This window comes from Pecten maximus, chromosome 10, assembly GCF_902652985.1.
Source record: "Pecten maximus chromosome 10, xPecMax1.1, whole genome shotgun sequence".
Lineage (NCBI taxonomy): Eukaryota > Metazoa > Mollusca > Bivalvia > Pectinida > Pectinidae > Pecten > Pecten maximus.
Genome location: NC_047024.1, coordinates 20,986,983 through 21,011,666, shown reverse-complemented (window position 1 = coordinate 21,011,666; position 24,684 = coordinate 20,986,983). Strand labels below are relative to the sequence as shown.

At 34.4% G+C, this 24,684-nt stretch overlaps 2 protein-coding genes across 2 annotated transcripts; both read right to left on the bottom strand.

The window, feature by feature from the left end:
• Positions 1 to 2,805: 2,805 nt before the first annotated feature.
• On the bottom strand, positions 2,806 to 4,337 carry LOC117336582 (putative nuclease HARBI1). Its single transcript, XM_033897192.1, has 2 exons — positions 4,239 to 4,337; positions 2,806 to 3,909 (listed from the first exon to the last, which is right to left on the bottom strand). The coding sequence occupies exons 1-2, from the start codon at positions 4,335 to 4,337 to the stop codon at positions 2,806 to 2,808; spliced, it is 1,203 nt and encodes a 400-aa protein (XP_033753083.1).
• Positions 4,338 to 16,881: 12,544 nt separating this feature from the next.
• Positions 16,882 to 22,575, bottom strand: LOC117336193 (biotin--protein ligase-like). Its single transcript, XM_033896646.1, has 4 exons — positions 22,535 to 22,575; positions 21,111 to 21,275; positions 20,298 to 20,525; positions 16,882 to 19,988 (listed from the first exon to the last, which is right to left on the bottom strand). The coding sequence occupies exons 2-4, from the start codon at positions 21,259 to 21,261 to the stop codon at positions 19,195 to 19,197; spliced, it is 1,173 nt and encodes a 390-aa protein (XP_033752537.1). The 5' UTR covers positions 21,262 to 21,275; positions 22,535 to 22,575; the 3' UTR covers positions 16,882 to 19,194.
• Positions 22,576 to 24,684: the final 2,109 nt, after the last annotated feature.

The following is a 24,684-nucleotide window of genomic DNA, read 5'->3' as shown; positions in this document are numbered from 1 at the left end:
AATACATCATTATTGGCGATAGTTGTCTTTGTGGAGGAAACCAACTACAATGTACATGTACTTAGAATATGGAGAACCAATAGAAGTAAATGGCAATTCCACATATTTAAAAATCTTGGAAATGTTTTCCTGTCTTCATGGGATATGATAAAACAAGGAAAGTATGAATTTAGGCTATACCAGGCTTAAATCAATGCAACAGCCACTGGTCAGCGTGGATTATCAGGGGCGGATAAAGGATTTTCAGTTAGAGGGGGCGTGACCGGCAAATAATGGGGGGGGGGGGGGATTTTTAGCAGGTAAATGCAAAATCCTACATTCTAGTATAATACACGATAGATTCGTGGATTCACGACCTACCATTGGGAGGGGGGGGGGGGGGGGGGGGATTGATACAAATAGTGCGATTTGGTGCATTCTGAGGATTCTTAGAAGCGTTATCAACAACTAAAATTCAACCATTGAAGTAAATAATAAGATATAAACGTATGTTTTTTTTATACTAAAACAAATATTCAGTATAACTGAAAAGAGATGGACGCATATACTACCGGGCACATTGTTTTACTCAGAAAGCAGGGTCATGTGAAGCAATAAAGGTCCTTGCTATAACAACGAAAAAGTTCTACTCGTCAGAAAAAAAATTGAAAACAAGAGGCCCAATGGGCCTGTATCGCTCACCTGGCTCTACAGCAACTTTGAAGTTGATTGAAGTCATTTCTAAAGATACTATGTTGATTACCTCTTTATTCAAATATCATTGTAAGCTAGTTTTATTCATATTAAACATTTTCTAGTCCTTCATTCCAGCATTCTATTGGCCTAATATCAGGTCTTGGAGGCTCTTGGCTATCGCAAAATTATTGTTTACAGATTTGAGCCGATTTCACCCCTGTGACTTTGAATGTAGGTCAAGGTCATTTATTTGAACAAAATTGGTAGTGCTTCACCCCAGCCCAGCATGCTACAGGCCTAATATCAAGTCCCTGGGCCTCTTGGTTATTGAGAAGAAGTCGTATGAAGATTATAGCCTATTTGACCCATGTGACCTTGAATGAAGGTCAAGGTCATTTATTTGAACAAACTTTGTAGCCCTTCATCCCAGCATGCTACAGGCCCAATATCAAGTCCATGGGCCTCTTGGTTATTGAGAAGAAGTCGTTTGAAGATTATAGCCTATTTGACCCATGTGACCTTGAATGAAGGTCAAGGTCAATTATTTGAACAAACTTTGTAGCCCTTCACCCAAGCATGCTACAGGCCCAATATCAAGTCGCTGGGCCTCTTGGTTATTGAGAAGAAGTCGTTTGAAGATTATAGCCTATTTGACCCATGTGACCTTGAATGAAGGTCAAGGTCATTATTTGAACAAACTTTGTAGCCCTTCACCACAGCATGCTACAGGCCCAATATCAAGTCCCTGGGCCTCTTGGTTATTGAGAAGAAGTCGTTTGAAGATTATAGCCTATTTGACCCATGTGACCTTGAATGAAGGTCAAGGTCATTTATTTGAACAAACTTTGTAGCCCTTTACCCCAGCATGCTACAGGCCCAATATCAAGTCCATGGGCCTCTTGGTTATTGAGAAGAAGTCGTTTGAAGATTATAGCCTATTTGACCCATGTGACCTTGAATGAAGGTCAAGGTCATTTATTTGAACAAACTTTGTAGCCCTTCACCCCAGCATGCTACAGGCCAAATATCAAGTCCCTGGGCCTCTTGGTTATTGAGAAGAAGTCGTTTGAAGATTATAGCCTATTTGACCCATTTGACCTTGAATGAAGGTCAAGGTCATTTATTTGAACAAACTTGTAGCCCTTCACCCACGCATGCTACAGGCCCAATATCAAGTCCCTGGGCCTCTTGGTTATTGAGAAGAAGTCGTTTGAAGATTATAGCCTATTTGACTCATATGACCTTGAATGAAGGTCAAGGTCATTTATTTGAACAAACTTTGTAGCCCTTCACCCCAGCATGCTACAAGCCCAATATCAAATCCATGGGCCTCTTGGTTATTGAGAAGAAGTCGTTTGAAGATTATAGCCTATTTGACCCATGTGACCTTGAATGAAGGTCAAGGCCATTTATTTGAACAAACTTTGTAGCCCTTCACCCCAGCATGCTACAGGCCCAATATCAAGTCCCTGGGCCTCTTGGTTATTGAGAAGAAGTTGTTTGAATGAAAAAGTTGACGACGGACGGACGGACGGACGACGGACGCCGCACCACGGCATAAGCTCACTTGCCCTTCGGGCAGGTGAGCTAATAAAGATGTCAAATCTTGCATACTGAGTGAGCTTTTTAATAAAGTTCTATTAAAGTAGAACCTTTATTACACTATTATTTCGGTGATACGGAAATTTGTGTATCCTTACTTTGACAATTTTAGGGTGGGGGCCGTGTGCCCCCCCCCCCCCCCCCCCCCCCCCCCCCTTAAATCCGCCAGTGATCATTTGCCATGTCCCATAACTGTGAATAACAGAGTAAATGACAACATCTAACATTAATGTGTTGATCAGATTATTTAATCTTTGAAAATAGATGACTGCATGAACCTCACTTGAGGAAGTTAAATGGAAAATCTTAATGCTCGGCTGCAATGATGGAAAACATATCAACATTGAACATGAAAAAATATACAAATTCTATTTTGTTCTGGATTTATATAATCTTTAAACTACATTAAGGGTTTTAGACATTGCTTTCATTGTTACTAGTGTGCTAACATTCCTTTATTAATTCACACTGGAACGAAAACAAGAGCGGGTGTCTGGTTAGTAGTTTTCAAGCAACTTCGTTGTTTTTTCAGTTTCGCAGTTGATTTGTGATAACCAGCCGTTTCATAACGCCTTCTGCGTCATTCTCTATTATTTGTCGGATCCCACCATCACCGGCATCAACTTCATCCACATCATCCGATAAAAAATCTTCCATGCCGTCATGGTGCAGAATACAGATGTTATGCAAAACACAAGCGCAAGTAATGATTCGGCAAATCTGGATAATACTCCTGACATTTATGTACTTCAGTCTTCTGAAACGACCTTTAAGCAAGGCAAATGCCCTTTCTATAACTTGCCTCTTTGATGAAAGTGCCCTATTGTATGCCATTTCTTTGCGACTCAAATGTCCAGTGTCTCTGTATGGTGTGAGAAGCCACCGTCGAATTGGGTACGCTGCATCACCAAGTAAATGGAACTGACCATTTCTGCACTTCCTAAAACCAAAGCCCCATAACTGTGAATTTCGTAGCACCTTAGCATCATGAACTCGGCCAGGCCAACCAACGTTTATGTTGATGAACATCCGATTCTCTCGACAAACCCCTTGGAGGATTATTGAATGGAATTTTTTTCGATTGTAATATGACTGAGGATTTCTATTTGGTGCTTCAATTGGGATATGGCAACCGTCCACCGCTCCCACAACATTGGGAAAGTTGTACCGCCCAAGATCATCAATTGTTTGGGCAATGTCTGGAAGTTCGCCATTTTCTGGCCATTTTCTGAACTTTACGAGTAAATGGTTATTTATGATGTCGATAACTTCACTCCTTGCACGTAAAAAAGTGGATTCAGAGACATCAAACCGATGGCTTAGTTCTAGGGTTGTTTCTTGTGAAGCCATATATCTTAAAGTCATTAAAATTTTCTTCTCAGTTGGAACTTCTGGTCTTCCACCTGGATGAGTCCTGGTGCCCATCAATGGGATTAAATGCTGCAGCAATATTTCAAATGTTTCTCTTGAAATACGAAAAAATCTTTTGAACGTGTCTGGAAGATACATGTTAATTGTTTCTTCGTAAAAGCCTTCAATCTTGTACCTCTTTTCTCTTAACCTGCAAAAGAAAAAAGAATGCTCAAAAACTTTTTGTCTTGGGAATACACCTCCCCCCCCCCTCCCCCCTTGCTGGGGTATGAAAATGGTCCCACAAAATGATAGATCTAGATATTAACCTAGTTCACATTTTCACTAAAAATTATGACTAGAATCTTTTAAGCTTATTCGTTCACAGACGCTATATTTCATTCGTTAACTTTATTGTCATTTTTGGTGATAAATTACTAAACACACATGCAAAAATCGTAATTTTAATGAAAATGTTTAAAAATTAGTCGATTTATATATAGAAAGATCTATACCCCTTGGTGATAAGGACTACAACAATCAAACAGAGGAGTCCAAGATGTCAGTTTAATGTTATGATGCATTAAATATACTTACAAGGTACTAAATACAGCCATCACCTTGTCTCTCCGTGTGCTCTCGTCATCCTGCAGCTCGGAATCGGCGATCAAGAAACTTACAAGACCGATATTTAGCACATTGTCCGCCATGTTTATTTTGTATCTTCCGGTTTGGAGTCAGCCGGTTTCGCTTCTTTCCACGACATCCATTTCCGGCAGTTGTCGAGCCGTCGGCAGAGCAAATCGAGTAGACCCTATGTTGTCACTCCGGCGTCGGTGTCGGTGTCGGCGTCGGCGTCGGCGTTGGTTTTCCAAATGTTAAATTTTTGGTGCAAGTGTTGAAAGGCATAGTAATTTATGGTAATATGGTCCCTGTGGGGGTCAAACTATCCCCTGCCGGAGTTAAACTAAAAGATTTTTTGGAAAAAAAACAGATTTTTGAAAATTTTTGGACTTAGACAATTTTTGCGTTAAGTTTTTGGTGCGAGTGTTGAAAAGTATTAATACATACCTTTATAATTGTACTAGGGTGCTGATAATTAGCAATAGAGTCCCTCTGGGGTTAGACTATCCCCTGCCAGAGTTAAACTAAAAGATTGTTTTGGGAAAAAACCAGATTTTTTTTTAAATTTTTGGTGCAAGTGTTGAAAGGTATTAATACATCACTTTATAATTGTACTAGGGTGCTGATAGTTGGTAATAAACTCCCTCTTGGGTTAAACTATCCCCTGCCGGGGTTAAACTAAAAGATTTTTTTGGGAAATAACCAGAATTTTTCAAATTTTTGGACTTAGAATATTTCTGCGTTAAGTTTTTGGTGCAATTGTTAAGAGGTTTTAATACATCACTATATAATTGTACAAGGGTGCTGATATTTGGCAATAGAGTCCCTATGGAGTAAGACAATCCCTTCCTGGAGTAAAAATTGGATTTTTTCTTTTTAAATCTGTTTTTTTTTATTTTTGTTTTTAAATCTTTGGACTTTGTGTTAACTTTATATTGTGAGTGTTGAAAGGCATAGTTATACATGGTATTAGGTCCCCTGTGGGGGTTAAACTATCCCTTTCCTGAGTTAAACTGAAATATTTTTTTGAGGAAAAAACACATATTTTAAAAATTTTCGTGCAAATGTTGAAAGCTTTTTAACACATTACTTTATGATTGTACTATTGTGCTGATATTTGGTAAAAGAGTCCCTATGGAGTTCGCTATCCTTTCTTGGGGTGAAACTGAATATAAAACAATATGAAAACGTCACAATAGACAATTTATACCGGTCACATTTTTCAAGGGAGACAACTCTCATTAGGATATGTTGTCAAAAATTGAAGAAATATGTCCAAAAGCAATAAAATTTGTGTTTGATATCTTCATTTAATCTACAATAGCATAGCTTGTCTCCCAAATGCATGAATTCACAAAACATAATCTGATCAAGTAAACAATATAAATATTATTAATGCAATTTGCGAAACCATTCCAATTAATATATTTTAATTATCTATTGACAAACATTTGCGAGACGAGCTATGCTGTTCTCCAACAGCTCTTGTTGAATCCAGATATAGAATTTAGAACTCATTATTTTTATCAATATTTAGTCTTTACTAGAATTGTTTATTCAATCTTCAGATTAATTTTTACTTGTAATCTTAACTTTTTTATCATTTTTTTTCAAATACAAATTTTATTATCTGTTTTTCAGGTCATTGTTGAATTTAGTATTTAAATATTTATTAATTCTTTTAAATAAATTTTAGAGTTGAAATGTTTTAAAATAAATTCTTCAATAATTTTTTTAATTATTTTTTTGAATTCAATCATCAGGTCGCAGCTATAAACACAATCGAATATAAATTGTTGAATGCATTCTTCAGATCATTGTTAAATTTAGTCTTTAATTGTTTTGTTTATTTTTCTTATTTAAAAAAAAAAAAAATTTTGAATTTAAGTATTTTGAAATGTATTCCTGAAAAAGTTTTGGAACCATCACATTTGTTGACTTGTATTTTTATATAATTTTTCAAATATTAAATTTTCAGTATATTTACATAAATGTTGAATTTATTAAAACAAAAATGAATTCATTCAATTTAATATTCATTGTAAAATAAATTTTTGAATTCGATCTTCGGATTAATTTTGACTTGTAGCCTTAACCTTTTTGTATCTTTTTTTAATATAAATTTTTGAATACATTTTTCAGGTTATTGTTGAATTTAGTCTTTAAATATTTTTAAATTCTTAATTTTGCTGAATTCAATGTAAAGAAATTTATTCTTGAATAATAAATTTTTGAATATACTAACAAGATCAATTTTGATCTGTATCTTAAACATTTTTGTGTAACTTTTCAAGATTTTTTTTTTATAATTAATGAAATCATTTTTAAATGTATTTAATATTTTTTTAACTCATTTTTCAGATCAATTTTTAGTTGACTGTTTTTCTGTAAAGATCTATTTTTGATTTTTGAAATTCATTCTTGAAATTGTTTTTGAATTTATTGATAATTCTTTTTAATTGATTCCTTTAGATATTATTTTAAAATTTATTCTTAATTGATTTCAGCTCAATTTTGATTTTTTTTTCAATAATTCTATCTTTTTTTATAAATTGATCTTTTTGCCTCTCAACTGAAGAAGCCCGGGCAAACCTGTAACTTATTATTAAAGGGCAGAAACTCAATTGCCATATCGATTTCATATCATTCACTCTCTATAATTGACTTTCACTATGTATTTTGGCTCTTGTTATTATGACAACAAAATTTTATAAAAGTAACAGTCCAGAAAAAGAAGCATTTTCCAAAATTTATGAAATTATTTTGGCAGTTGAGTCTTGAGGTCATTACACACCTCTTTTAACATTATGGAGCAGTTATCTCCGTTGTCAGTCCATCAGTATCAATTATAGTTAATTATAATTAACATCACAGCTTGACAGGAACATAAAACATGGCCAAATGGTTTTAAGACTTGGGCGATAGGAATCAAATTTGTGGCAAAATGTTTTGTTTTTTTCTTTTCTTTTGGGACTAGTCTGTAATTCGTTTATATAGTTAGGAATGACAAAACAGACATACAGTGAAAGCGCTAGTGCAAAATATAACTCTTTTGTCAATCATCAGTTTTATATATAATTTACTTGAAAATTCGTTAACTTCATCATATGTGTGTATATATAAAGAAAAATAAAACAAAAGCCAAGATTTACCTTCATAGGCGGACTTTATTTGACGTTGCCGAGATATATGACGTCAAAAATACTGATAACGCCATAAGTTAACAACAGCTGTGACGTCATAAACAAAGTAGGGTTATTGTGCATGTAGGTTAGGTTTTAATATGTCGATAAACATTTTTTCTTTCAGTTCTTGAGCGACCAAATACATGAAAATAATTCCTTGAACACTGGTGCATATGTGTGTGTATATTATTAACATATACAAATATAATCAAATATAAATCTTTTAATGCATTCTTCAGATCATTGTTAAATCAAGTCTTAAAATATTTTTATTTATTTTTTTAAATAACTTTTTTTCAATTAAATATTTTGAAATACTATTCCTGAAAACATTTTGGAATTCAACCATCAGAATTGTTGACTTGTATTTTTGTTATTTTTTGAAATATTAATTTTTTCAATATATTCTTTACATCAATGTTTAATTTATTAAAACAGAAATGAATTCATTCAAATATTTCAATATTCATTGTTAATTTTTTTTAATTCAATCTTCGGATTCATTTTGACTTGTAGTCTTAACCTTTTTGTATCTGTTTTTAATATAAATTTTTGAATACATTTTAAAATATTTTTTAAATTCTTAATTTTGTTGAATTCATTCTTGAAATGTTAAGAAATTTATTCTTGAATAATAAATTTTTGAATTTACTAACCAGATTTATTTTGACCTGTAGCTTTAACATTTTATGTATCTTTTCAAGATGATTTTTTTAATTAATGAAATCATTTTTAAATGTATATAATATTTTTTAATTCATTTTTCAGATCAATTTTTTAATTGACTGTTTTTCTGTTAAGATCAATTTTTGATTTTTAGCTCGTCTCTTCGAAGAAGAGTGAGAGCTTATGTCGTCACTCCGGCGTCGGCGTTGGTTTTTCAAATGTTAAATTTTTGGTGCAAGTGTCGAAAGGCATAGTAATTGATGGCAATAGAGTCCCTCTGGGGTTAAACTATCCCCTGCCAGAGTAAAACCGAAAGATTTTTTGGGGGAAAAACCAGAATTTTCAAATTTTTGGACTTAGAATATTTCTGCGTTAAGTTTTTGGTGCAAGTGTTGAAAGGTATTAATACATCACTTTATAATTGTACTAGGGTGCTGATAATTGGCAATAGAGTCCCTCTGGGGTTAAACTGTCCCCTGCCAGAGTAAAACCGAAAGATTTTTTTTGGGAAAAACCAGAATTTTCAAATTTTTGGACTTAGAATATTTCTGCGTTAAGTTTTTGGCGCAAGTGTTGAAAGGTATTAATACATCACTTTATAATTGTACTAGGGTGCTGATATTTCGCAATAGAGTCCCTATGGAGTAAGACAATCCCTTCCTGGAGTAAAACTTTAAAAAAAAAGAAGATTTTTTCTTTTTAAATCTGTGTTTTTTTGTTTTTGCTTTTAAATCTTTGGACTTTGTGTTAAGTTTATGTTGTGAGTGTTGAAAGCCATAGTAATACATGGTATTAGGTTCCCTGTGGGGGTTAAACTATCCCTTGCCGGAGTTAAGCTGAAAGATTTTTTGGGGGAAAAACACACATTTTTAAAATTTGTGTGCAAATGTTGAAAGCTATTATCACGTCACTTTATGATGTACTAGGGTGCTTATGGAATTACACTATCCCTTCTTGGGGTGAAACTGAAAATAAAACAATGTGGAAATGCTCGCAATAGACAATTTATACTGGTCCACATTTTTTTTCAAGGGAGACAACTCTCATTAGGATGATATTTTGTCAAAAAATTGAAGAAATATGTCCAAAAGCAATAACATTTGTATTTAATATATTCATTTAACAACAGCATAGCTTGTCTCCCGAATGTTTGTCAATAAATAATTTATATATATATATAAAATGGTATGGTTTTGAAAATGCATGAATTCACAAAACATAATCTGATCAAGTAAACAATATAAATATTATTAATGCAATTTGCGAAACCATTCCAATCAATATATTTTAATTATTTATTGACAAACATTTGCGAGACGAGCTATGCTGTTCTCCAACAGCTCTTGTTGAAATTCATTCTTGAAATTGTTTCTGAATTTATTGATAAGTCTTTTTAATTGATTCCTTAAGTTATTATTTCAAAATGTATTAATTGATTTCAGATTAATTTTAATTATTTTTTCAATAATTCTAATAATAATAGTAATAATAAATTTTGAACTTATATTTTTTTAATTTTCTTCATTTGATTTTTTTTTTTATAAATTTATCTTTTTTCCTCTCAACTGATGAAGCCCGGGCAAACTTGTTTCTTATTATCGAAGGGCAAAAACTCAATTGCCATATCGATTTCATATCATTCACTTTCTATAATTGAACACTGGTGCATATATGTGTGTGTATGTATTAACAAAAGCAAAAGAAGCCATATGTAGTTATCACAATCCAAGATGTTTTACCTTATATTGTGACAACATTAGTTAAGAAAAAAATGGTCATTTAAAACCCGTGAAACCATTTATTTATTTAACGCTCCTGACGATATTTGCTAAAATCAATTTTCCATGTTCAGAATTATTGCCACTGAAAGTCGGTCAGAGAGAGATATCTGTAAAGTTTCGACAAAGTGAATGAACGAGTAACTACCGTGGTGTTAGGTAGAGTATCAGCTTACAAGGAAACGAAAGCACCTGTTCCGACGGAAAAAAAGTGTTGTACATGTAGGTTTTGTGAGATAATTTTTCATGATTATTTTCGTCTTTATCGTTGGAAGTTACATGCAGAATTTTGCTTCTCAGAGTTAAAATTGCGGTACTATCTTGTGAAAAATGGATGTGGGTTAAATCTTTTTTAGCTCGTCTCTTCGAAGAAGAGTGAGAGCTTATGCCGTCACTCCGGCGTCGGCGTCGGCGTTGGTTTTCCAAATGTTAAATGTTTGGTGCAAGTGTTGAAAGGCATAGTAATTTATGGTAATATGGTCCCTGTGGGGGGGTCAAACTTTCCCCTGCCGGAGTTAAACTAAAAGATTTTTTGGAAAAAAAACCCAGAATTTTTCAAATTTTTGGAATTAGAATATTTCTGCGTTAAGTTTTTGGTGCAAGTGTTGAAAGGTATTAATACATCACTTTATAATTGTACTAGGGTGCTGAAAATTGATAATAGACTCCCTCTTGGGTTAAACTATCCCCTGCCGGAGTTAAACTAAAAGATTTTTTGGGAAAAAAAAACAGAATTTTCAAATTTTTGGAATTAGAATATTTCTGTGTTAAGTTTTTGGTGCAAGTGTTAAGAGGTTTTAATACATCACTTTATAATTGTACTAGGGTGCTGATATTTGGCAATAGAGTCCCTATGGAGTAAGACAATTCCTTCCTGGAGTAAAACTTTTTTTTTTTAAATTGAATTTTTTCTTTTTAAATCTGTTTTTTGTTTGTTTTTGTTTTTAAATCTTTGGACTTTGTGTTAAGTTTATATTGTGAGTGTTGAAAGTCATAGTAATACATGGTATTAGGTTCCCTGTGGGGGTTAAACTATTCCTTGCCGGAGTTAAACTGAAATATTTTTTTTGGGAAAAAACACATTTAAAAAAAAAAATTGTGCAAATGTTGAAAGCTATTTAACACATAACTTTATGATTGTACTAGGGTGCTGATATTTGGTAAAAGAGTCCCTATGGAGTTACACTATCCCTTCTTGGGGTGAAACTGAAAATAAAACAATGTGAAAATGCTCACAATAGACAATTTATACCGGTCCACATTTTTCAATGGAGACAACTCTCATTAGGATAATATTTTGTCAAAAAATTGAAGAAATATGTCCAAAAGCAATTACATTTGTATTTAATATATTCATTTAATCTACAACAGCATAGCTTGTCTCCCGAATGTTTGTCAATAAATAATTTATATATATATAAATTGGTATGGTTTTGAAAATTGCATGAATTCACAAAGCATAATCTGATCGAGTAAACAATATAGATATTATTAATGCAATTTGCGAAACCATTCCAATTAATATATTTTAATTATTTATTGACAAACATTTGCGAGACGAGCTATGCTGTTCTCCAACAGCTCTTGTTAACTTTGATTTTCCATCCTACGTCATCCTAAAGACGCTTGCATAAATGTTAAATATACATTTTGAAAATGACAGGGTTCTGGGTACTGTCCAAGCATAAGGGTTCGTTACAAATGACATTATATGCGAGATTGTAAGTCTTGTAAGTTGAAAGATAAAAGGATGAAAATAAAATTTCAGAGATTGTCAGATTTTTGCAATTTGGTATCTAGGTACATCATTGGACACCGGTCACTATCGTAACCAGCAAAATGGTCGTCATTTACTGTGCTCCGATTTGTCGAATTTAAAATATTATTCAATTTTGTTGAAAATTGGTGTTTAGTGGTTTTGAGGGATGGCGAAAACAGCGGTACGACTGCGAGGTCATTTGGGGGACTTCTGTAAATGTTTCCCATTACAATTAGTAATTGTTCTTTATTTTATTACACCAGAAAATTGGCACTAGAACACGTTAAAGTGCTCGAAAGGCCCGATTAATAATTTCCCATTTCTAGATAGTAATATCCCTGATTCCACTGCCTACAATACTAAGTATTCAATTATATTAATTACCTGTTACCATTATCATGATTTCCGTGACATATGTCCACTACTGACGGAAGATGAAGGTTGATGAAGACAAAATCACGGGAGATCAAACCCCTGTGCCCGCGGATTTGACCTCGGGTTGAAACAGAGGACGCCTAAGTAGCATTTTCTAACCTACCATTCAATACTATTTGACAAGGTTTATTCCGGGGAAATACCGAATCTGTTAATCGAAGCTTCGTCTTTCTTCACACAATTTAGCTATTTAGACTGTATATAATATGAGCTGCAATTTAGATGTGGCAGACGAAATAAAATTTCCGTGGTTTGAGCGGAGCGAATTAGACGGAAATTATTTTCCTTTAGGTTGCGAGTTTGCACGTGCAGTTGACAGTGTATACGTACATAATATCCGAGATCAAGTAATTGCTTATTTTGATATTTTTTATAAGATGGTATACAGGATTAATTGGTAAAATATATGTATTGCATTTCATAATTTTTATGATTTTCACAGTGGGGAATTTAAGGTCTATAGTACATACATGATGTTGTAATGTGTAAATGAGAGTTTGAGTATTTGTAAAATGTGTCTGCGTATACCTATCGCTAGTTACCATGCAATAAATATAAGCAAATTTATTTATACAAGAGTTGAGTTTTTCCTATGAGAAGTGATGCAGTGGCTAAGGGGATATCATTTTATCTTGAGATGTAGGGTTATCATAATCTGAGAGTAAAATTCATAAAACCATATTACTGGCGAAATCCGTCCTTATACAAACTTATACAGTTATTAAGTGTTTGTATAACATCAGTGATCTTGAGGCTAATTAAGGCACAATTTTGTATTTTCTCTGGGTTTTTTTTATACCTATTCCTGCTACTATGTTCTCTAGTTAGCATGGATAAGCCTTTCTTCCGTCACCGTTAATTTACCACCTTTTTGTCACGACTTGAATCCAGAGGGAGATTACTCATATATATGTACCATATTTGTCATACAATTGTCGTCTTAACCATACAATTTGTTCCTCTGGTTACACTGATTGCTGGGTTGCAAAATAAAGTGTGTTAGCGAATTCTGAAAACGAAACCTTGCCGTCAAGAAATTGTAGATGAATCTGGAGAGGAATTTATATTGGTATGGATTATAATAACCGTCAATAACCATTTTCATCTGTTAGTATCAATAATGACAATGCGTCTTGTCTTGAAATCCTATTCTTGGACTTGTCCCGTTTTTCCATATTTTGATGTACCCTTAAACTTTACATGTAGTATCCTTAAAACGCAGAACATGCAATGTTCCAGTACTGCTTCTCCATTGTCAACGACTTTGCTTGGTGAGCGCCTTTCTCCAAATTTAATATACCATATAGCTTCTACCAGAGACGTATATATATATGATATATCTACGCCTCTGCTTCTATATGTCCTTTTACAATAACCAATTCTTGGGAAAAGAAAACGGATGGACTTACGGTGGCTGATTTGTGTCATTTCGTCTTTACCAAATTCGGGGCGAAAAGACGAAATGGCACAAATCAGCCACCGTACTTCTCAGCCATCGTCGTCGCTTTCTGACGGTTCTCTTGATATTTTGTGTTGTATGCGACTTGAGGTCAGTTCTTGCCGGACAAGATGATGTTGTAATGTGTGAATGAGAGTTCGAGTATTTGTAAACTGTGTCTGCGTATACCTATCGCTAGTTACCAATAAATATAAGCAAATCTATTCATACAAGAGTTGAGTTTTTCCTATGAGAAGTGATGCAGTGGCTAAGGGAATATCATTTTATCTTGAGATGTAGGGTTATCATAATCTGAGAGTAAAATTTATAAAACCATATTACTGGCGAAATCCATCCTTATACAAACTTATACAGTTATTAAGTGTTGTATAACATCAGTGATCTTGAGGCTAATTAAGGCACAATTTTGTATTTTCTCTGGGGTTTTTTTTATACCTATTCCTGCTACTATGTTCTCTAGTTAGCATGGATAAGCCTTTCTTCCGTCACCGTTAATTTACCACCTTTTTGTCACGACTTGAATCCAGAGGGAGATTACTCATATATATGTACCATATTTGTCATACAATTGTCGTCTTAACCATACAATTTGTTCCTCTGGTAACACTGATTGCTGGGTTGCAAAATAAAGTGTGTTAGCGAATTCTGAAAACGAAACCTTGCCGTCAAGACATTGTAGATGAATCTGGAGAGGAATTTATATTGGTATGGATTATAATAACCGTCAATAACCATTTTCATCTGTTAGTATCAATAATGACAATGCGTCTTGTCTTGAAATTCTATTCTTGGACTTGTCCCGTTTTTCCATATTTTGATGTACCCTTAAACTTTACATGTAGTATCCTTAAAACGCAGAACATGCAATGTTCCAGTACTGCTTCTCCATTGTCAACGACTTTGCTTGGTGAGCGCCTTTCTCCAAATTTAATATACCATAGCTTCTACCAGAGACGTATATATACATGATATATCTACGCCTCTGCTTCTATATGTCCTTTTACAATAACCAATTCTTGGGAAAAGAAAACGGATGGACTTACGGTGGCTGATTTGTGTCATTTCGTCTTTACCAAATTCGGGGCGAAAAGACGAAATGGCACAAATCAGCCACCGTACTTCTCAGCCATCGTCGTCGCTTTCTGACGGTTCTCTTGATATTTTGTGTTGTATGCGACTTGAGGTCAGATCTTGCCGGACAAGACGACCTCTATTCTCGTAGCCTTTGGAGACTAATGCTTCAAATATTGATGATGATAGTGTCTTTCACGTGCCATCGTGTACCAAATACTGGCCACGGTTTCTATTTAGTTGGAGTTGTTTGGGTTATTTGGTTAATCAACATTAATTTTGAAATTTCGTGGGGTCAACTTCATTGCAATCGCTAACAGCAACACTCCCTCAAAGAGCACAGCGTTGCGGAACTGGAATGGGATGAACGCCGGCGACCAGGTAGCTCAATTGTTAGAGCTCGGCTAGTGTTCGGAGGTCCCGGGTTCGAACCCCGGTCTGGCCGTGCAATTTTCCCTCTCCTATTACTTATAGTTACCTATGTGCCATTGTTAAACATTTTTAAAATCCTCTTCTGAATAACCAGGAGGCCTAGAATCACGATATTTTGCCAATAGCTCCCTCCTGGGGCCAGGTTCATAGCTAGACCGTTTCTGATATGCATGCATTTTTTATGATGAATCTCAAAAAAGTTCAAGAAAGACGAGCTTGACCCATTTTCTGTATGACGGGCACACTTAGTTGAAACAAATAACCCGTTCAGGACCGTTCCTTCACCAGAATAATTTGGGTCTGCTTTTGAGCTGCTCTATCTCATTAGCTAGAATATGGTATCAAAGAAAATGCCATTCGTTCCCAAAATCGTTTCTATTCAGTAACATTTTCACCATTGTGAGTTTGTAAAAAAGATCTTTGGTATTCATTTATGATTTAAATACCCTCTCTTTGTTGACTCCAATTATGAAATATAATTTGCCATTATGCCAACAATGTTCAAATTGTATAAGTATTTCTAGAGGAGGAGTTTTTCCCATTACAAACTCTGGGATATGTGCATTTCCCTCTTACTTCCTTACAACTTGTTTCTTTGATAAAGCCTATCTTGAAAACACCTCACTTTTGACCTAAGGATAGACCATTTGCCCATGTCATTGGGTTCCATCCCAAAGACAGGGACATAGAAAGGAGGTAAATGTTATTCAATTTAACAAACTTGGAGGCCCTTCATCCGAGCATGCTACTAACGAGATGTTATGAAACTAGGGTTCTTGGTTAATGAGAAGAGTTATTAGATTTTTGAATAAAAACAAATATGACACAAGCGACCCTGAAAGTAGGTCAAGGTCGTTCAGTTAGAAGCGCTTCATCCTTTCGTGCTACATTTGACCCTGTGACCTTAAAGGAAGGTTGATGTGATTTATTTGAAAAAAATGTAGCCCTTCATCCTACTGGCCTAATATCATAAACCTAGGGCTCTTATATATAGTTAATTGAGAATCAATTATTTAAAGGGAAATGGTGATGTTGGACATATGGACACCACACCAAGGCACACTCACTTGTCCTTTGTGCAAGTGTGCTAAAAATGCAATTAGTACTCTTTGCTTGATGATTGGCTTTTAAAACAACCAGGCAGTAAGGACTGATTTGCCAGTCATTAGCATTATGTTATTGGGGTGGGGTATCATGCTATCATGTCCAGGTGTGGCATTTCAGTGTGACGACACTATAAAATCATTCACAAGTAGTCCCATCATTTGTGTATATGACCTATGACCGATGGACTGAAGGAGAGAAGACAACACAAAGATAGGAGATTCTTTTGTTTTTATTCTAGCCAATAGCTGACATGTTTTGGCTCCATGGCAAGCTGTCAACATCACAGTCAATTATGAATTATGACATCATCAAAACATGTGTACATAGCAAAAAGTAGTGATGTCATTACACACATAAATATGTACCTTGTTTTGGAATCAACTCTAAATGTTATTTAGTGGACAACGTGTACAATACTGTCATAATACCATAACAGTGTTCCTATCAAAGTGCCATACTCACACATTCACACCAATACACTATACATTCATAACACAATATTACTGATATAGCCAGTTATTTTCACAGGGACGATGTTTACTCACTGGACAAAGAATAGTTTACACAAAATAGATGGATGTCGCCATACCATAATACTCCCATTAATTTGACAGGTAAATAAACACTGAGGTTCTTTTTTTTTTTAATTCGACCCACACAAAACATATCTCAGCCCCTTATACCACACCACACTCTACTTCATGTCTATAACACTATACATGTACTTTATAGCCATACAAAATTAACTTACTCTCTACATTATAATATACTTAACGCCATACTCTATTTATCATATCTATAACAACATACTGAACATCCATACAAAATTTACTTACTCCCTACATTATAATATACTTCACACCATACTCTACTTATCAGATCTATAACAACTTACGTAACATCCATACAAAATTTACTTACTCCCTACATTATAATATACTTCACACCATACTCTACTTATCAGATCTATAACAACTTACGTAACATCCATACAAAATTTACTTACTCCCTACATTATAATATACTTCACACCACACTCTACTTATATCTATAACAACTTACTTAACATCCATACAAAATTTACTTACTCTCTACATTATAATATACTTCACACCATACTCTACTTATATCTATAACAACTTACTTAACATCCATACAAAATTTACTTACTCTCTACATTATAATATACTTCACACCACACTCTACTTATCATATCTATAACAAAATACTTTATATTCATTCAATTTTTTTCTTGCTATCTGCATTATATATATACACTTCACACTGACACATTAAAAAAAACAACATATCTTGTAATATATCTTTGAGCAAGATTAAACAGATCCCACAAAGAAATAGCAAAAACAGCACTGCAAAAACAAATAATAATTACACGTATAATAATAATACAGTAATAAAAAAAACACAAATCCTCATGAAATATTTTTATATCAGTAAACAAAGTAAGAATTGCATACAAATAAATTAATGCCAACATAATTATCTTGATTACATACTTTTGTTAAATTATAAATTAAACATAACAAGAATATATTATACTATTTAATTTTTTGAAACAAATAACATCTGAATGAATGTATCATCTACAATAGTACTACCATAATAAACCTAAAAAGCCTTCCTGTTCCCCATAAACACACCCCGCCATTTACTGGGGAAGAGGATGGATGCAATGTAATAGAACCCATAGAAATGTTGCTTATCTCACCCATTTGTCAATATAATCTTGAATCTTCAACTTGAAATTTAAAAAAAAAAGAAAATTAAATGTAATGTACAAATGTTCCAAAGACACAGTAAATCCGTTCTTTTTAAACAATTTGTTCAGTTCTTATTTCACACGAAAACTTCAACGTTTTAAACTCGCTTACATCACACATATATATCACATGCATGTAAACTTACTAAATTACTGTGCAAACTGGATCACATATTTCTAAATAATTCAACTTATTCATTCATGAATTTCTGTCATAATTTGTTCTCAACCAACAATTGGTTAGCAATTCGTATACAAAAATGACAGGACGACTAGAATAATTTCTATAAGGAAAACATTCACTTGTTTTCTGTTCTGATGTTAATGTTCTTTAACAGCTGTGCTGCATTTTGCAGGGCTACACAAGATATGTTTACCATTATCTAACCGAGATTACCAGCCAGTTCTAAAGCCAATATAAGAATTTGTTCTCTGATATGGCAAGTGAGTGAAAAATAAAATACTGAAAAATAAATTGTAAATGAATAAAAAAAAGAAGTTATCTTTCAAAAAAATATCACATTGTGCAAGACAAAATCTTATGGTGCATGGTTTGCCTTGAGATACAAAACAAATTTTATGTAAATATCCCGATCTATTTCCTGGCAGCTTACATAAAATATTTTAACACAAAGTAAGGGTGGGGCTTGAGTATAGGATAATAAAATGCATCTGTTGGCATTATAACCAAACTACAATAGCTATGGGTAGGCTTAAATATGACTAGGTATGGGGGTTTTCTGGGTAAATACGGTACTGGTAACAGTATTTATCTTTAGAGAACTTTCTTAATCAGGTTCAAGACACAAACAAAAATACTGAGTTGGAATCAATATTAATGATGTAGTAGCTATTAACCAAGTTAAATGAATGACCAATCTAGTCACTCAAGAGTCAAGTTAGTCATGATCTACAACAGCAACACACTGATCAGTCTAATGACTCAAGAGTCAACCAAGCCTTGATCTAGGGACTCAGAGTCAAAAACCCCATGTAGTCTAAATGTAACAATGCTGATCTGACCTTAGAGACTCGGAGTCAATCAGTCTTGAAATAATGACTCTTTAAGAGTCAACCAAGCCTTGATCAAGAAACTCAGTCAAACTACCCATGTAGTCAAGGTGTAACTATGATGTTCTGACCAAAGTGACTCAGAGTCAACTATCACAGCAACACGCTGATCAATCTAATGACTCTTTAAGAGTCAACCAAGCCTTAATCTAGAAACTCCGAGTGAAATGTAGTCTAGGTGTAACTATGCTGATCCAACCTCAGTAACTCAGAGTCAAGCCAAGGTGACTGAGCATGGATCTAAAACATTTATGCTCATGAGTGTCTGAATTTACAAGATGTGGAATAAGTTTTTTAATATCCTTGTCCTCTGCATTCAGACTGTTGCTGTCATATTCAATGTGTGGACTACTGAGAATAGCGACACCCTTGCCTACATGACACTTGACAATAGCTGCTGGCTGACCCTCAATCTCACGGTACACAGCTAGTACCTCCACATTCTTATTCAGTGATCTTACTTGTCTTGTGACTGATTTCTCCTTCATGCTACCATCTGATTCATGTTTGGTATGAGATGCGACTTCACTTTTCTTGTGGTCGATTTTTGATCTTTTGGCATTTGGTTCTATTGGCAATTTTGATAAATCTGTACCTATATCACAAAATGCATTCCCTTTCTCTCCCTCTGTTCTATGCACTCCTAGTGTGTGTGTCAAATCTTCAGGTCCATATTCCTCACAAAACTCAGGCTCCGTATCACTAAAATCTTTCAGTCCCGATTCCTTTTGTTTACTCTCAACAATTTCCTTTTTACTAGATTGCTCCTTTTTAAAAGATTCTTTGCAGTGCTTCTTTAAAACTTGATCAGGAATACGTTTGACAGATAGGAACTGGTCCGCATAAAAGAGAAACATGCCCCCACCATTGAAATAGGCTCGGAGTGTGGTTGGAGAGAGTTGGGTCCCCTTGTCATAGTAGTCCACCAGGGCGGCTCTGGCTCCACTCTCACTGCCATAATTGTAAGGACCCCACACCGGACCAACGCATAAACCTGAAAACCAAACATCACAGAGGTTAGTCCTAATTTCATGGATTTGAAGGCTCAATGTTCCTCAATACATTCCCTCATACCAACACCACTCCCCCTACCTCAAAAGACGCTACCTTGACCTTTATACTTCCCTCCTTCCAATCCCTATCCCCTAACACAAACCCCCATCCCCCACATTAAAAGACGCCTACCTTGACCTTAATACTTTCCTCTTAAAAATGATATACTAGTCAACTACTGCATACTGCATACAGTTGGCCTTTTACCTATATTTTAATATTTTTCATTATTTTCATCCAATTTCCTCACCTGGGAAAAATTTAAGGATCCTTTCCCCACAAACTTCCTGGGGTCCTTTCTTATCAAATTCTATGTAGTCGCATCCAAAGTAAGATCCTGCACAGAGCCCTAGATAGGCTCCTCCTTCCTGGACATACTGTTGAACCTGAAGTGTCCCTTTATCCCCAAGGGCGTGGATATACCCGAGGTCATACCCTCCACCGATCACATACAGGGCTGTTGACTTTTTCCAGTTTCCTACGAAAAATAATTCATGAAAATTGAACCAAAGAATACACTGTTAAGAAGATTATTGTGAACTAATTATCACTTTAAACGGTGTTTAAGTTTGAGTTTCTCGCTTAAGGTTTCTTTTTACAGTACACAGTAAAAGTATAGCTGTTTAGCTCAAATTTTCGTTCTAACTCCCCCACTCTCTAGTCTTCTACTGCTTTAGTTCATGTAATTGGACAATGATTATGATCATGAATAATTATACCTATATAATTCTCCATTAGGTATACTTAAATCCTTTTTGAAAATACATGTAGACATTGTGCAATTTGTGGCAGAAAAGGAAAACCAGCTGTAGAGCTCTCTAAATATACATGTAGTTTCAAATTCTGATTTTTATAGGACACACATATTGCTAGTTCACAGTTAATTGGGGATGTATATGAAGATGGTTCTCAGGATGACTTGTCACACCATATGAATTTATTAATTGGGGAACATGAATGTCAAATGGTTCTCGAATAGACACTCACTTTTTTACATTATTTTTCACATCATTTAATGGTATCAGAAATACATTTTAATGAAATATAATAAACATGAGCTCACCTTCAATAGTCTCCTCCGGGGAGATGTACTTAAAGACATAATCCTTCTCATTCAGATGTCTCTTTAGAGTCTCTACCACGACTTCAGCATTCTCTTCACATGCGCCCTCCCCCAGATACACCAATATTGTACTTCGTGTGGGGTCAGTCATAGTAGATGAGGGACCTGGGTATAGAAAAGTAGAATACATATTATGATGAGAGCTATGGTCAGTGACAGACATGATAACTGAAGTCAGTGAAAAAGTAACTTATCAACAATCTAACTCTCATAAATCGATGAGCTAGCAATACCATATAAATTGCCCACTGGGGATAGTTACAAAGTTGATGTACCTAAAAAGTGATTTTTCAATGATGCAGTGATAAGCAATCGATTTACCCTAGCTGACATCAATGTAACCAAGACATATATACCTGATATACAAGTCTCTGATGTAACTTTTTAAATTATCTTTTAGATGATGTTAGATGTGTATGTTAGTGTAAAAGCAAATACAATAGTTAAGAGCAATAAAAAATATCCTGCCCACATATACACGTAGGTCTCTTACTAGGGACCTCTGCTTGGACTCTTGGTTAATCTTGGAAATTTTGACTAGCGTAAAGCGAGGGGTCTATATGGACGGAATAAAAGACCTAGATGGGACTAAATGGGTGTTCTGGGGTAAATAAATATCTCATTTATCCATATATGTATGGTAGGTGTTGTGTCACACACGATTTGATTGTATTTGCACCAAATTCTTAGCGACACCAAACGGCAAACGGTGTCGGATAATTCCACGTTTTCTTATAGTAGTGCGCTCTGGCCCTACAGACATGGTGCCAGGGCCAGATCAGGAAACTCAGGCTACAATACATGCAAATTGCAGCTAATGTAATTCATGGTAATCCTTTATGGCCTCACCTGGTCGAGGCACAAGCATAGTTAGCTTAATACTGTTGAAGCAGAAAAGCATTTGATTTATCACTTTTGACAAATCAAATTTGGACAACAGTTGATATCTACAACAGTCGATATAGACTGTCCTATTTATGGAAAATGAAAGTGATAATATACATGTATAAACAGCAGAGGGGCGCGATACGGATATCCGGAATACCTAACTATTTTATTCATTTATTTATTTATTTGATATTAAAAATATTTTTTTCTGTAAACATGCAGACATACTACTAAACATTACAAACCCCATTATACCATAATATTAGTTATCTGGTTACACAATTAGTTTTAATTGTCTAACAAGTACTAGATCTAGGATGTCTGCAATCACAGAAGATTTTCACCCCAGTCAACATTTTGAACTCCTGTTTCTTCCAAGATATATACTGTTCTGCTCTAAGTACTCATTTGTCTGATTATGCATTTTGTCTAGTTCCCGAAGGTTTATCACCAAATCATCATTGAAAATGCATTACCTTTGATAATAAAAATTCAGTCCCAAAACGTGTCCTTCTCAAGGGCCACACTAAAATACGCCATAGGGTATTTTAGTGTGGCCGCAGAGAACTGCCGATAAAGGTAATTTTTGTTTCATTATTTGAAATACATCTGTCTGACCACTATAGATTCCACATTGTGTGCCATGTTGTGTTCTCTAATAAAGAACTTGCATACTTCAGGGCGTGTGCTGTTGTTTATTCAATCACGGCCGTTCGTCCTCATGCTACATAAACTATATGATAAAACACATGATAGAGTAGGTAAGACTAACCGATAAACATGATAGTACGTTATACTAATCGATAAAAACGACATGCCACTCACTCAGCACGAAGGGAAACCGTTATTATACATATTGGTCTCCATATACATGTATATGCCATAAATAATCGAGTAAAAATACAAGATATGATACACAAGTTCTTTCTAGGTTACATGATCTACCAAGAACAAGAATTACTTAGTATCTATATACGCTTCTAACCTACTCCATCATCCAAGAAACCCTTGAATAGATTTTAAAATAAAACGCTGTGATCTTGCTAGCATTGAAATTCAACTTTTTGGTAGACACCACAATTCACACCCATAAAGTGCCGAAACTTAAACTTTTGATTTAATTATTTAACCGATAGATAGAGGATTTAACGCACATAGTTGAGCTCCACTTTTAGTGAAGGTAATGATACCACTTTTAAATTCATTACAAACACGTACTGTGCGTTCAATACTATTAAAATTATAATTTAACATCATACCAACATGTGTTATATCCTTAACCAATGGGAGAAGATGCTCGTAAAAATATAGATTCGCATCAATATTGCGTTTCTATTTTGTGTAAAGCCGACTTCTAGCCTAAAAAGCAGAGATAAAAACATTTATCATTTTCTTTGTGAAATATGCATGAAAAAATCTCTGGAAACCTGGGACTGATCCGAAATGGACAAAATACCGGAAATAAATGTATTACCTCTATTCAATTTCAATTCCTTTATTAACTGTGTGCCATATTGCCCATTGGACATATTATATACACAATCGTAATATACGTGAACAACAGCTATACAAAATACAAAGTGGAGAACGAGTTAAGAATCTGTACATATAGCATGGATCTTATTGGCTTCGAAAATAAATTTGCATGGTAAGATTTAATTCACTTACATAAGTTACGTTTTCACCGCTGGTTACTGGTATAACTGACATATTGATATATACACGGTTACTGAAAGAGACAGCTTCTATCTTTTTATATAACAGTGAAAAATTATGTCACTTCACAGTTCTTACATTGAAGAGTCGTGAAACTGATAATAAAGAGAGTCAGTCTGTAAATGAAAAAAATAAATAAATAAAAAAAATCTAAAAAAAAATATCTAAACTTCTTTTTTTATGACACAGGGAGTAATCCTCTATATAATATCTCGTTTTTTGAAATTATTGTATATTGTTAATGTGCCACTCGAATGTAATTTCATAAGAGTTTAAGGAATGTATTATGTCAAAAGAAACGTACCCAGCTGGTTATTTGCCAGTGATCAATTACACAGAAAAAAAAACAAAAAACAAACAAACACACACACACACACACACACACACCCACACACCTACACACACACACACATATATATATATATCAATTTTATACAGTTATTTTTACACCTGTTCAGCCTCTTTTTTTATATTTATTGACCTTCGTTCTGTATCTTTAAAATTTTGACCTTCGGCTAATCCATTATACGGCTTATAGTATACTGTTTTTTTTATCAATTCATCTTAAAATCATGAATGGCTCGAGTTGTTTTAAATAGCCTGGGGTGCTGACGTCTGAACGAGGGAATCTATAACCTTTGCTCTTATTGCACTTTTGAATGATTGAAATAAAAATTTAAAAAATCTCTGGTGTAAAATTTCTACGTAGCTTGTAATGAATTACTCAAATTAGCCTCCATATACATCTATATAAGGATATTACAATAACAAACCGAAGGTATGATAATTAATGTGATATGTTTGACTTGGTGGCACACGTTGTATTTAGCTGTATGACGAGATACACTTGTGCGCTGTTCCGGTCAATTCAACAGTGATGGCCAAAGCAAGTTCTCTAAAACTCATTAAA